The sequence below is a fragment of the Mustela nigripes genome, chromosome 13 (assembly GCF_022355385.1).
Source record: "Mustela nigripes isolate SB6536 chromosome 13, MUSNIG.SB6536, whole genome shotgun sequence".
Taxonomy (NCBI): Eukaryota; Metazoa; Chordata; class Mammalia; order Carnivora; family Mustelidae; genus Mustela; species Mustela nigripes.
In genome coordinates, this window is record NC_081569.1 from 99,931,528 (window position 1) to 99,946,773 (window position 15,246).

Here is a 15,246-nt window from a genome sequence, read left to right on the forward strand (position 1 = left end):
AAAATGCTCAGAAGTGACCATTAGTTTACAATCAACTTAGATTAGTAATTACCAGAAATATTTTGAGCATATTTTCATACATACTTATTTCTAAATTATGCATATGTATTACTATTCTACATACATTAGAAAACATTCAAAAATAGAAAATTTGTAGGGCTGAAACAGAAAGGAAATATAAATTCAAACATGTTCATTATAATATCTCCAATAGAGTGTTTGCAGACCCATTTTAGAGACCTTGGCTTATGTTATGAGGATCTTTTCATCTTTAATTGCAACACTATTTTCTTCTGAGCTCTAGACCTATATATCCAATTGCCCGGGGATGATTCCATCTGGATGTGCAACAGGCACCTTAAATGCAATCAAAATACACTAGTATTTAGCTTCCTTCTGCCACCCCAAGGTGAACGTGGCAGAGAAACCTGTTCTTCCTCCATAATCCACCAAAGTTAAAAACATTATGGATAAGCTGGACTTACGCTCCCCTTACTCATATTGCATTGATAGTCCCTTCTACTTCCTTAATATCTTCTTCCAACCCTCCAATATCCATTCAAAGAGTGTTGCCCTAGACCCTGTATTTCCCTTGTAACATAGCAGTAACTCCTTTACTAGTCTCCCTGAGTATTATAATCACATTTCCAGATTTCCATTTATCTTCCACACTGCTGCCAAACTCATAGTTTAAAATGCAAATCTGATCAAGCATTTTCCTCATTTTATACCTTCCAGTGTTTCATTCTCACAGCATAATTTAAAATTTCCAGTATGAAAAGGCCTGATCTAGTCCTTGCCTATCTATATCCAGTTTTCTTCTTCTACCCTTTCTACCTTATTCCCAGTGCTCCTACCAAACAGAAAGTCTTGAGTCCTCTGAATACAAGAGTCCTCCTTCAAGACTCTAGGCTTCAAAATGCCTAGGTGGCTCAGACAGCTCTTGATTTCATGATCCCAGGGTCCTGGGTTGGATCCTCACCTGAGCCCCCATCCCTACTCAGTAGGGGAGTCTGCTTGAGGATTCTCTCTCTCCCTCACCTGCCCTCTGCCCCACCCACAGCTCTTCAGTACACACACACACACACACACATATACACACATATGTATCTCTCTAAAATAAACTAAAAAAAAAAAAAAAAAAAGTTAGAAAAAAAAGATTCCAGGCCTCTAGCCATGCCATTCCCTCTGCCAATAACACTCTTAAAGATCCTAGTCAAGTATTTCTTTGGAAAGTTTTTGTAAACTTGAGGTAGAGATGATCCCTCTCTTATGTAACCTAACAGACACTAGATGAGTATTTATAGAATGAAAGTAATAAAATGTGACCTAAGTTAAAAAGCATTGAAAGAAAAGAATTCACATTACAAAAAAAAAAAAATTCACATCACAAAAGAGAAGCACATAGTTTAGGAAGTTGGCAAATAAATGTTAATCTGTCAAAGCAGTTTTCTCTTCAGGTGGGCTTACTAGCTTCAGGTGAGTTAACTAGCTACAAATAAAATATAACCATTTCAGAATGTAAGCTCTAAACTGGGTCAAAATCAAACGAAAGTTAAAATCTTTTGTAAAAAAGGAACGGGAGAAAAGGGAGAAAAAATTTGTATAGTCAAAATTCAGAATATTAACAAGTATAAAAGCAAAAACTTAAAAATATTCAAAAAAAGTTGAGGAAAACACTTAAATTCCTAAGACTAAAGTCACAAAAAACTTATTGGAGGAATATATTTAAAAATCATCAAATAGAGGGGCACCTGGGTAGCTTGGTCTATTGAGTGTATGACTTGATTTCAGCTCAGGTCATGACTTCAGGGTTGTACGATTGAGCCCTCAATGGGCTCCATGCTGGGTGTTTAGCCTGTTTGGGATTCTCTCTCCCCTACTCCCTCGGCCCCTGTCTGTTTCTCTCTAGAAGAAATAAAAAGAAAGGGAATAAAAGAAAGGAAGGAAGAAAGGAAGGAATTGTCAAATAGAGGGAATGTAGCAATAAAAGTGGGCAAGTAATTCTTACATAGGTTACAAAATAATCAAGTACTATTAGCATATAATCTTCACATCTGCTCAGATGGTACAAAGCATCATCGATGGCATATGGGAGAAAGGGAACTAGATAAGGACTCAGAAGGCTGGGCCTAATTCCAGTTTTATCTTGAACTTCTCTCTGCAACCATCTTGTAACATGAGGATATTCTAGCTCATTGCAGGATGAATAGGGATTAATAAAACTATGTATTAATAAAACTGTGTATGTGAAAGTACTCTGTAAACTATAAAATCCCATTCTTAATTATGGTGTTAGTCTGATCTGCACAGTATCTTTTTCTTTTTAAAAAAGATTTTATTTATTTATTTGAGAGAGAGAGAGAAAGAGCAAGCAGGGTGAGTGACAGAGGGAAAAGCAAGCTCCCCACTGAGCCTGATGTGGGGCTCTATCCTGGGACTTTGGGATCATGACCTGAGCCAACTGAGGCAACCATGCCCCCAATTCATATATTATCTTTTTTTAAGTTTCTGAAACCATGTGCAGTGGTTAAATCTGGCTTTATCAAGACTAGCTTTCTAGAATCCTCAGCTATTTGAATCAACTAAATTCCCTTTTCCCCTACCATCTCTTCCAAAATGAAAACCTCACGCTATGACAACTGGAGAAGCAGGCTCAGAAATCCAGAAACTAAATATAAGCTTAAAACCTACAGATGAGATCACTGCAGACATACTGTGACTGGCAGGTCAATCCAGTTACCTTGATTTACTTCATGCTGATACCTGTAAAGGTGGGGAAAGAGGGAATCCTTCGATATGAAAACAGAGATCCTCAAGAGTCTTCTTTATGGAGGCATAAGAAATAAGATAGAAAAAGAAAGGTGGAGACTAGGAAACATGAGAAATTAAATGCAGCAATTGGTTTGGTAGACTGCATGTACTATAATATTCAGCAAACAGAGGCAGCAGCAAATAGTTTTGATGTATAAGCCTAACAATCACTTCTACCCTATAGCCCATAAAAATGGCTACAGAAGACACCTTGATTCTACTCTGAGTGGCATATAGCCACTTACTTGATCCATGTTAGCTCAATAGATAATATTGTTGTCCATTTCAACATTCCTGGACAGAAAGACATGTAAGATACGAAAAGTAATGGGGTGTGCCTAACAAAAAGAGACATAAAAAAGGCCACCAAGAATGGAAAGGGTAAATCAGTTTGCTGAATTAGAAGGACAGACTTCTACTTCTAGTCATAACGGAGTAATGTGTATTAGATTTACTGCCCACCTTTAACAACCAGGAAAATCAAATAAAATATATGGAAGGATGATTTTCATCTTTCATCATCATCAGATATTGCACAACAGGCAACAGGCAGAAGAGGACAGTGATCACTGGGAGAACTCCAGCAACTGCCCAAGCTTAGTGCCTAGAGCTTCCATACCACAGCACAGGAAGAGGAAACAGAGTCCACTAGTCTTGCTCAGATGCCAAATGGCTCAAGAGTTCAGGGAGGCTAAGGTAGTTAGAATCTGTGGGGCAAAATATCAGAAAACAGGGCTATAAAGACAGACACTGTTGGAGATCTCTAGAGGAGATCTTGAGTCCTTGGTCAGTTAGTTATCTACGCACACGTGGTATTTCATCCTCCTCAATAATTGACAAAATGAGTTTATTGAAAATTAATATAAATACAGAAATTTTAAATCAGAAGGTCAGAGCAGAAACAGGTAAAGAAAAACAAAGATGAAATAAAGATTAACCAATTTGTGGGTGAAAGGCTGGTTCCTCTCAAGCTCCATGAAATACAACCTTGGACTGACCAAATTGGCAATCCTCTGATTGAAAATGAAGACAAACTAGGATGAGGCATTTGTGAGCCATTTAGACTGCAGGAGATAATTAACAGAGTTATCAATGTTGAGGTCTATAATGCCCCCTGGCCCAGATCTGTTCCATCGAATCTCCAGGGATGATCTAAAAACCTACAGTTTTAACAATCTTGCCAGCTCAATGAAATCTGCAAACTATTGGTCTAAGATAGGATGCCATTCCATAGGCAACCCAACAGAGGCAATTCAAAGGCTGAAATGTATTTCACTGTCCTCACCATAATTTCATTCAGTGTCAGAGTCGACAAGAGCAATTAAGGTGCCTGCAATGTGATACTTCATTATGATTACCAGAACACTTGATGGGGGGATGGTAGGGGTAAGATTAAGCAGCTTTAAAATAAACACATAGCTATACATATAGACAAAGGTAAGAGAGAAGGGGAAAGGAAGACTGAGGGACTATGCGTGTATGTATGTGTTCTATATGTATATGGTCATCAAATACAGGGTGAAGTAATTTTGGTTGAGCCACAGATTCACATTCTTCTTTTTCACAAAAAAAATGGGCCAACCACACACTTTTTAATTTCTAGAAGCTAGGCTTCTAGTTGAAGAGCCAATATATCAGCCTGGCTTAAATACAATGGCTAACACTTAATGAACCAGGTACTATGCTAAGTACTCTATGTGTATTTTAACAGAATCTTTAAAATAACTTTGTGAAGCAGGAATTATTATCCCTACTTACAAAGCTGAAGCTGGACAATCAAGAGATTATAACTTGCTTAAAGTCATATGGCTACGATAAATCAAGGATTCAAACTAAGGGAATTTGGCAACAAAGATCTGTTTTCGGAGCCCACTCAGCTTTTATTGCCAATGCTGGTAAGGGATGGCTGCTTGGAATCCCTGGTCTAAAAGGTAACTTCAGATTCGAAGCTAGATTTTTGCCCTAGGTGCAGAACCTAGCTGCCATTCCTACCACTCTAGGTTCAACTGCAGGTCATTTAAGAGGAACTGATTCCTTCAAAGTTTTCATGTTGAGGTTTTCACTGTAAAAGGAATTATGGGCCATTTCTTTCTTGCCAAATGGCTAAAGACCAAAACCACTACTGGCTCTGCCTCAACTGAAAACTGAGCAGCCTTTCGAAAGCTGTAAAATTCTCTATTGTATCAAAAATCCTGGTAGCTGGTGGAGATGTTCTAAATGAGCTCTGCGGATGAAGTCAGTACCTCCCACAGCTGGTGACAGGATCTGCATACCAAAAAGAGTAGATGCTCAAGAACTTGGAATGCTTTCCTGAGAAAGAATTCCTCCCTTCCCACAGGCAGTAGATATATAAGAAAATGGTGCACACCTCTGGTGCATAAACTAGGAAAACTCAAGACAGGACAGCTCTTTCTGGGGCAAAACCCAGTGAGCTTCTCACAGCGGCAGGCACCAGTTCACAGAGGGTTCTAGGCCTGTGCCTAATCATGAGCCGATTACCAAGAGTTAAGGCCAAAGAAAATGCTGTGCCAGGAAAGGAACTGCAAATTGAAACAGGAGAGCTGAAAGCCAAGAATGTCAAGTAGGTTGCAAATTTGAAAGGACAGAAGAGTCAGGAAAATGGAGAATAACTTTAGAACTTACATTTAGAACATCATGGGAGGTTTCAAGATCTCTGATTATTATAACACATTTATGTCAACAATTTTAAGAGGTAGGTACTATTAACCACATTTTATAGAATAAAGTGAGGCACAGATAATTTAAGTTACCCAAAGTCACACAGTCAAAGGTAGAGCTGGGATTCTGGCCCACACAGTTGCTATCAGCGATCATTTACATTCATAAACACAACACAGGGCTGCCAGTCTAGAAAAGCCAGTAAGAACTGAACTGGAAGGGGAAGAGATAAAACGGATGACCTGAGGTGGGAGAAGAGCTGATCTGAAAACACATGAAGTAAACCAAGTCTACCCTTTACGTGTGACCTACCGAATACTTTGATGGGTTCTAGATCTGCCCATGAAAGACAGAATCCTGTCAGGCAATCAGAATTCCAAACAATTCAGTCCAGTATTCCAGGATTAGGAAGATTTGTTATATGTGACACACATTAACACCCTTCTTTGCCCACCAAAAAAGTGTAATATATAATGTAGTTTACACAAAATAATAGGCTAAATAGTGAACAGGTTAAAAATAAAAATAAATTATATCCGGGGCACCTGAGTGGCTCAATGGGTTAAAGCCTCTGCCTTCGGCTCGGGTCATGATCCCAGGGTCCTGGGATCAAGCCCCACGTCAGGCTCTCTACTCGGCGGAGAGCCTGCTTCCCTTCTTCTCTCTCTCTGTCTCCCTCTCTGCCTACTTGTGATCTCTGTCTGTCAAATAAATAAATAAAATCTTTAAAAAAAATAAATTATATCCAAAGAGATACTCTGAAATACAAGGTCCCAATGTTTTTGTAGTGAAAGACAAAGCAAAACCATGGTTAGTGGTGCTAATCTCATATAAGAGTGGTTTGCTATACAATGCAAATGTCAAACAAAGGCAAATATTTGTTCATAAACCTCACAGACATGTATACCAGCCTTATGATTTACTGCTAACCATACAGTAAGGGTTCATTTTGGCAGTGGACAGCCAGCATGGTAAAGTGAGCGTCATTAAAAGTGCTTAAACAGCCATAATGCGCTTTCCTCAGTTTGAGTGGTCCTCAACAATTTCTTTCAAGTAGACCCTCTCTCTCTCCAATAACTGCCTTTTGATTCACAGCAAAGATTTTGTTTTCTAAAGCATAAACAAACTTGGGGGTCCTTAATGTTAAAACATACCAGATGTTACAATGCAAGCATTACTAAAGGTCTAGGTGGGTGAATCGGGTGGACAAGGGATATCCTAGGCCTATCTAGAAGCAATTCTATAGAATAAGGAAAAAATGAATTCAGTCAATAAGATACTAACTGAAAACTGATCATTTTTAATACATAGTAAAATAAAGGTGGAACTACATTTAACTCTATCTACAGGAAGACTCAGAAGTAATTCTAACTAGGCTCCCTATGCGTCATCTAAAGTTACTGAGCAGCACTTTCTATAGCATATGATCTAGAAGATTTATGTTTTGGCACAGTTAATGCAGCTCTCTGTCCCACATCATGTGTCTCAAGAACTATCCTGTACCAATTTTCACAATGACGGTTCACTGAGAAGGAGAAATAGTAACATGAGAGATTTCCGTTCACATAATTAAAATTATCCTTTAACAAATAAAAGCTTAACTCTCAACTAATTTGGAAAAGATATCCATTCAGACATAATTCACATTTCTCTAAGATTTCTAGATACCTGAGGTCTTGGGGTATAACAGTACAAATAACAATGTAATTTCTAAAGGCTGGCCTGGGCCCAAAAGTCATTCGACAGATTTATTTAAACTTACAAGAGCAATGATTATAAAGATTATCTAGATATAACTTAATGTAATAACACATTGGAACAAATACTAATGAGTATATAATTTACTTGTATGGCAATCTGGCAAAATTAGAAAGCACTACATAAAACATAACTACTTTTATATGATCATATCAAAACTTCCACCATTTTTCTTTAGTTCTCTGGCACAGGCAATCTTGACAGTAAACATGGGTAGCAGTTTTTACAATCTTGAATGTCACTTGTCCCCTAATCTTTTCACCATCCTAAATTTTACCTGTCCCCTAATCTGGGGGTATCAAAAATTATTTATATAATGCTTTTCATCCTACTAATCCACTCATTTGTCAGTGATTCAAATATTTTTGAGGGCATAATTTCCCTTTACCAAAGCAGACTCAAAAAGAGTAGAATTGTAAGTTATAAACTACTAGCTCTAAAAATGATGTTTTTCCTTGTTCTACTTTTTAACCAAGCTTTTAGGAATGTATTATGGCAAAAAAGAAGAAACTGGTATCTATACCCTTTATCAGTATTAAAGTTTTTCTTGATAACATGTACATTTTAAATTTTATCACACTCATGACTTAGATTGCCCAACAATCAGGGATTCTAGAACTGTCTACCTCCCCATCTCTCCTGCCAAATAGTCATCTTAGGTTTCCATGAGTATATTCTCCATTTCTCTTTCTCCTTTTCATCCCTGTACTGTCCTCACTCAGTGTCCATAATCTCAGAGGATTCCATGACCAGAACATCTAGATTTTTTTTTACACACACCCCCCCAACACCGGGGATCAGAAAAGGATCACCATCAAGGTTCTAGACATCAGATCTTAGTGTGTGATGTGGAGATAAAAGACCCAGGAAATAGTATTTGGAGAAAGGAACAGTATAAAAGGACTCTTTTATGAAAAAAATAGTAAAGGAGAGGAAAAAAAAGAAGGGGGTGACAGACGGAGTAAAGAAAGACATACCAATTACTCTGAATATTTACATAAAGCACTTGTAAAACATGCATTATTACATTTGAGCTATATACAAACAAGGTGGATCAATAACTGATATGAAAGCAGTTTGAAAGTAATGGTCCAATGTAAAGGGGAAGAAAAGTCCTGAATGCCTTGATCAGATTGTGTCAAATCCTGCCCTTCTTACATCACTCAGTGTCATTCATTTCTTTGTGCTCTTTCAGTAGATTCCTGAAAAATCTAGTCTAAAGCAGGCTTGATCTAGAACAGGGTTCTCAGAAGACTTCTGTCAGGATTCTGCAAATGAGCAGCCAGGGTTCCAATGCAGCCCAGGCTGCTTTCCAGTCCAGGCTTGTGGAAGACAATGCAGCTAAAAAGAGATAGAAAAGACTCTAACACTTTTTCAGAGTCAGGCATGTCAATCCCTGGTCTCCATTCCCTATAGTTCTGCTTTATCGGAGGAGAAACTGATCAAGAAAGAGTGACTTCTCCCAGGATGCACTCCATTACTTTCCCATGATGCCCTGTACCTCATAAAGGATTATTAAGGTTATTAATCCTTAAAGGAAAAAAGACCGAAGAGATGGTTACAGGTATGCCAAGTTAATAAACATCATTTTATTTTGGTACTTGCAGAAAAAGCCCTTATTTTTCTACCTCATTTTGGTGGGAATATTATTCTTTCTTCAATATATCATGAAGACTGGTTAATTTTTAAAATGTTTGAATATGGTTTAAAATGATAATAATACAAGTAGACCACAAGATATATCAGAAAGTGGATTACATTCATATAAATATTTGGTCAAATAACTTTAGTCAATAAATGGAAATTACATCTCCCTAGTGCACAGTGCACACATAAGAATTGTTATGAGACAATTCATAAGTATCTCTATAAAGCTCCCCATGCCTTTCTACCACTATTTCTAAATAGGGCCACTTTTTTGCTAATATTCTTTATAAACATTCTTTCACTTATGGTGAGGTACAGGCCAGTAACAAACCCTCTTCTTGACAATTTTGTGCTGGTCATCCTAATGAAATTTCAGGTGAGTTTCTACAAATAAGGATTATTGTTTTCTGAGATCCACATAGATAGAGTTAACACCTAGTACTTTGTGCCAAACACCCACTGTTCCAGGCATGTTATATATAACAATTCTCAAAACAAGCCTAGTAGAGGGCTACAAGTAGCTTAGAAAGAAGAGGAGCAGCAAGGGAGTTCACTTAGCCATTACTCAGCAATAATCAGTTTTTATCTAAAATGTCTACATGCAGTAAGAAAAATATCTAAACAGACAATAAAATGAAAATAAATTTCCTAAAATTAACACTTTTTTCATTATGTAATAATATGGGCTTCCTATCTATAGAAGACAAATTCTATTCCCCTTTTGATTCATATACCCTAAATTAGTTCAAATTTTGTCTGCTAGTAAGAGTTCAAAAGGAAGAGCAAATATAAACTAAAACTTTCTTTTAGACTAGGCATAGCTAATTTATTGGCTTTGATACCCAGGTGCATTGGGCTTAATTAGGTCACAAAAACCCTAAACAACCACTGGAATCCTACACCAACCCTCTGTAAGAACTTTCTTAAGTTTTTGTTTTTAACTTTCATTTCATTCTTTAGAAAGCTTCCAGATGAACTAAAAAAAAGTAAAGTAAAATGAGAAGGAAGTCAAAGCTGCAAAAGCTGACGAGACCATACTGGGAATAAACCCTCATGAGAATGTATGAAAACTTACGTAATACAGACATACCTGAAGAACCAATTGGAGCAAAGTGACATGGGATTTTCTGAGAAATGGTCAATCAGGGACAACAAGCACCACTGTGTTTTCACTGTAGTTCATACGAAGGCCTGGGATACCCACAGGATTGTATACTATAGAAAACTAGAAAATGCTAAAATGGAGTGAAAATAGGTGCTGCTGTTATGCTAGTTCAAGAAAACTAACTTATAACTGGTCTATTGGCTATCTGCTTTTGAAAAGAAGATTTGAGAGGACTAAGTCCACATTTCCTTTCAGATTAACTTCTGTAGGCCTTCATGGTTTCTCTTGATTCAGGACACTACCATTCTAATGATATATCCCAACTCTCTAATTCCGCCTTAGTGCTGTTACTAATCACCTAAGTAATAGAGAACCTTCGATTGTCTGGTTTCTTCTTCTTTTTTTTCAAAGAGAGAGTGAGCTTGAGGAAGCGCAGGAGAGCACAAGCAGGGGGAGCGATAGAGGGAGAAGGAAAAACAGGTTCCCCGCTGAGCAAGGAGTCCCATGTGGGGCTCCATCCCAGGACTCTGGGATCATGAATTGATCTGAAAGCAGTTGTTTAACCAACTGAGCCACCTAGGCGCCCCTGATTGTTTGGTTTCTTAATGCTCACAGGATATAGTCCAAAGTTCTTAGCATTACAAATCTCCTCTTGTTCCTTTCCTAGCTACTCTCCAAATGCACCATTCAAAGGCAGGTACCCTTCACAATCTCCTCCCCTCCTGGACCAAACACCTGTCCCTGTGGTGGTCAAGCCTCAAGCCTACCCTATATGTCTTGGTCCTTGCAGGTGCAGCCTTAATTTCCTCAAAATGTCATGCATTTGCATGCTTCTGTGTCTTTGTATGTTACCCCATCTGGCTGAAATGACTTTCCCTGCATCTCACTCTCCCCTTTTATTCCCTTGATTAAATTCTTCCTTTAGGGTTCAGTCCTACATTATCTGGAAGCTTTCCTGATATCCTCACCCTTGGGTGGTGTGTCAGATGCTCTTTGGACGTCACACCTATTCCCCCAGTAGACTCTAAAATGCTTCACCACTTTCTAGCTGAGTAACCTTGGACATGGTTACTGAGTCTATTCATGAACAGAATGGTAGCATTAATTTTATATCACTATGAAATAATGTGAAAAATCACTTAATAGTAAAGCACTTTGCAAGCATTAACATTTTTATCAGAGGGAATATGGGTGGCTCAGTCGATTAAGCATCTACCTTTGGCTTAGGTCACAGGTCCTAAGGATCCTTTTATAGGGCCCTCTGCTCAGCGGGGAGTCTGCTTCTCCTCCTACCCTTCCCCCAGCTCATGATCTCTCGGTCATGCTCTCTCTCTCAAATAAATAAAATAAAAAACAAACAAACCACAATTTTACCATAAACCAAAAGAGCACACAATATTCTAGGTGAATATACTTTAGCTGATTTAAGGGTAGGATTTATCCTTTGGTCTCCAGACCTCTCTCCAAGGATGTCCCTGCATTTTATCCAACTTTACTGCTCCACTAAGTCCTTGTTTTTCTACATTCAAAGGAAAAAAGCCCATAGTGATGTCTAGGACATTTGAAGAAAAGACTAAATGGGAGACTCCTGAAGGGTAAGGGTTGTTTTTTCCACCTTTCCTAAAGCCTTCGTGAGACCACTATATTATGGACATACAAATACTTGGCAAAAATGAAAAAGGTGAATGAATGAATAAATGAGTGAATACAGGCATACCCTATCCTTAGTGAGCTTGTAATCAAAAGGAGTGATGTGACAAATCCCATACGAATCTAGTCTTGTGAAAATGTTAGCGAATGCCTTCAATGTCATCCTTAAGTGCAGTAAAAAATTAAATTTTCTGCTGTGCTTATTTTATTTGATTTGACACAAACTATAATTATTATCTTAGTGACTCATGCTTCTCATATGTTTTAACATTATCAGAATCACTCATGCAGTTCAATACCTATTAAATATCTACTGCACTAGGCCCAATGAGCGTATGAAGATAAAGGTGGACTCTGCCCATAGATTGCTAAACATATAGAAAGGAAGGTAAGTCATGAATATATGTTAATATAAGGCAGAATACTGTAAAATATATATAAGACCTAAGGCTGGTCACAACCAACGAAGACACAGTTATCTGAGTTAGGGCACTAGGTTCATAAAAACGAAAACTATATATTACAAATTACTGGTGGCCAATAGTTTGTGTCACAGCAGAGTATCTACTGTATATTATTACATATGCAACATTTGCTTTTAACCTAATTACAAACTTAATTGTGATGCTGTCTAATTGAATAAGACCTGCTGTTAACACTTATAAATCACACGTGTGCCAAGCACAGTTTCAAGCCGGTTGGGTACATTATTTCATTTAATTCCTCCAACAACTCTACAAGGTAGATACAATTATCTCTATTTTATAGATGAGGAGACCCAAGGCATAGGCCTTAGTAATTTTTTCAAGGTTAAGAAGCAAACTGAGAATAAGTAAACAAGAACGTAAGAGACAAAACGAGTATTCCACAGAGAATGAACAGACCAATTTGCCAGCAGTGGCTCACGCAGTGCTTTCCACTTCTCCCGAACGCACCGGGTGGAAACCACCTATCTCCTTTCCTTTCCTGCCTGGGATTAATGTTCTTTTCCTGAGTCCATAACTGAACTGTTGATTCTCGTGCATATCATCTCTAACATTCCCACTTCAGAGGACAGGCTGCTCTTTAAATCAGAGGCAGTTCTGGGTAAATGAGACCGAATCAGATCCCCAGGTGGACAAAGCTCAGGTAGGATCGCGAAATTTAACCTTCGGGCTGGGCATCCGTTCCTGGATCACCTCCAGGGGATGGCAGCAGCACCCAGCTCACCCAGGAAGCGCTACCCCGGCAGAATCTTCTTCTGAACCCCAGGCGGCTTGCATTTTGCCATCTGCTCGTTTACCCTTCACCTGCCGGCTCTGCGTGTCTCATCTCCACCCTTCTCCCTACCAAACGCCCAAACGCCAGGCCTCAAGCGCCTCGTTCTCTGCGGCGGTCAAGTCCCAAACCCACCCGGGTGCTCGTCCGCCCCACAAGCAGCCCGTCCCGCTCCTTTCCCCGGCCGGCTACTCACGGTTCCAGTACACCGGGTAGCACTCTCCTTGGGTCACATCCACCTCGTAGAGGCCGCCCCGCACACACACCCGCTCGATGTTCACCAGCTCCTCCATCTCGGGCTCGTGCCCCGCAGCGCGCGGGCAGAAGCCGCAGACGCGGTCCTCGTCCTCGTCCTCCCCCGAGCTGGAGGCCGGGCCGCACACACGGTCGCCGTCCGGGTCCTCGGTCCGGGGCCGGCCACCCGTGGCCTGCAGAAGCGTTCGGAAGGCGAGCTCGATGCGGAGCGAGTCATAGCCGATGAAGGGCTTCCAGGTCTTCTTGTCCTCCTTGTAGAACCAGCGAACCTCCTCGGGGCCCAGCTCCGTCACTACCTCGTAGCGGTGCCTGGCGGCTGTTCCATCAGACCGGGTGCGCTTCCTTTCCCCGAGCCCCGCTCCCGCTGGGCCGATGCCCCCCGCGCTCGACTGGACCAGCGGCGGCTGCGGCGGCGGGTGCAGCGACGAGGAGCTGCCGCAGCCGACGCTCACGCTCTCACCCTCGCTGTAGTAGCGCAGCGAGGAGCCCGACTCCGCGGAGCTGAAGTCGTAGTTCTCGTCACTAAGGCAGGAGTCCAGCGCCAGGTGGTGGTTGTGGTCCTCCGCGTCCGGCGCCAAGTGCAGCCCGGGCTCCCCGCGCAGCAGGGCCAGGGGCACCTCGTCGTCACCCGGGTCCCCGCCCGGCAAGTGGTCGAAGCAGCAAACGCCGCCGCCGAACGCCGGCTCCGCATCCGAGTCCAGCTCCCAGGCTGTGCCGCCGCCGCCCAGGCCGTTATGTTCAGGGCTCCGCGGAGACCCGCGGCCCGGATAATTCATGGTGTGGAGACGCCGCCGGCTGCCCGGCCCCGCGCCGAGCCGTGGCCCCCAGCGCTTCCGCCACACATTCAACGTTGTCGCCCTCTCCACCGGTAGTTTTTAATCTTTCAAATCCCAGCCGGGGCTGCGGAGGCAGCGGCGGTCGCTCCGCCCCCCCGAGGCCCGAGGCAGCCGCGTTCCACAGCTCGCCCCATTGTCGCGCAGCCCGACGTGGGCGGTGCTTGTGCTCGGCCCCGCCCTACCGGCCGCGCGCGCCGCCCCGGAAGCCCCTTCTCTGCCCGGGCCTCGCGCGAGCGCCTTGGCTGCTCTCTGTGGCCTTCCGCGGTGGCTCAGCTCAGGGCAGCCGCAACTTCTCACATGCCTCAATTGTCTTTCGCCTCCACCCTCCTGTCCCTGCACACCTGCGTCGGCCCCCGCCTTTCTAGGGGTCAGAGCCCAGGTGAGGAGAGGCTTTATCCCACTCAGCCTCCTATTCTGGGTCATGAGCCCCAGGGCTTAAGCTACAGGTGAGGTCCCCAGGAAGCTGGCTTCTCCTGACACTGCTTTTGTGACCCAGGTCCTCACCTGGAGCTTCTCAGTCACCTGACTCTGGTCCCTCCAGTACTGTCGGCACACACAAAGGCGTTCCACCCCATGCCTGCGATCCCTAATGTTGACATCACCATTCCCTCTCAGAAACCCGAGTCTAAACCTTCCCTTTCAGGCCATCTTCTATTATTGTTTATCTTTCAACACTTATTTCCCGTTTTCTCAACCTCATTGGAAGGCCCTTGATGGAGACCGAGTCCATATGTCTCAACCTCTCCTGCACAGTGGGTGTGCAATCAATGTTGATTATAACTGATGGTAAGTGCAGCCAGTTGTGATAGATTATTATATTGAAAGCCAGAAAACACTAGGTCCTAGACTTAATTTTACTAACCACAGGCAAGTCACATCATCTCCTTGATCTTTTTGGTTTCCTCATCTGTAAAATGAGTTGATTATTGGACCAGATGATCTCTAAAGTGTCTTGCAGCAATGGAATTCTGTGATCTTCACGGTCTCTTCCTGTTCTTTATGCCTCTCTGATTCTGTAGCTCACTTTCTGGAATCCAGTTGAATGCTGAGCCTCCACTGTGTAGTTCTTTTATATTACCAAAAAAAAAGTTTACTTTTTATAAGCACAACACCCTATCCTGTGTTGAAAATCTAGAGAAAAACAATCCCCAACCTCATCAATTCATGACCACACAGTCTACACTGTTTCTTTCACTCCTCCTGTGGAGAATCAGATCAGTGGGGCAGTTTTTCTTGCCCTGTGAT

The 15,246-nt window shown here is 41.6% G+C and overlaps 1 protein-coding gene across 6 annotated transcripts in view; it reads right to left on the reverse strand.

The window, feature by feature from the left end:
- DDHD1 (DDHD domain containing 1) overlaps positions 1-14,040 on the reverse strand; it is an 83,087-nt gene extending 69,047 nt beyond the window's left edge. For all 6 annotated transcript variants that reach the window (XM_059373232.1, XM_059373230.1, XM_059373228.1 and 3 more), the window contains exon 1: positions 13,107-14,040. In XM_059373232.1, coding sequence (XP_059229215.1) covers positions 13,107-13,941 — 835 coding nt within the window. In that variant the 5' untranslated portion in view covers positions 13,942-14,040. The remainder of the gene's footprint in view (positions 1-13,106) is intronic.
- Between the last annotated feature and the right edge of the window lie 1,206 nt (positions 14,041-15,246).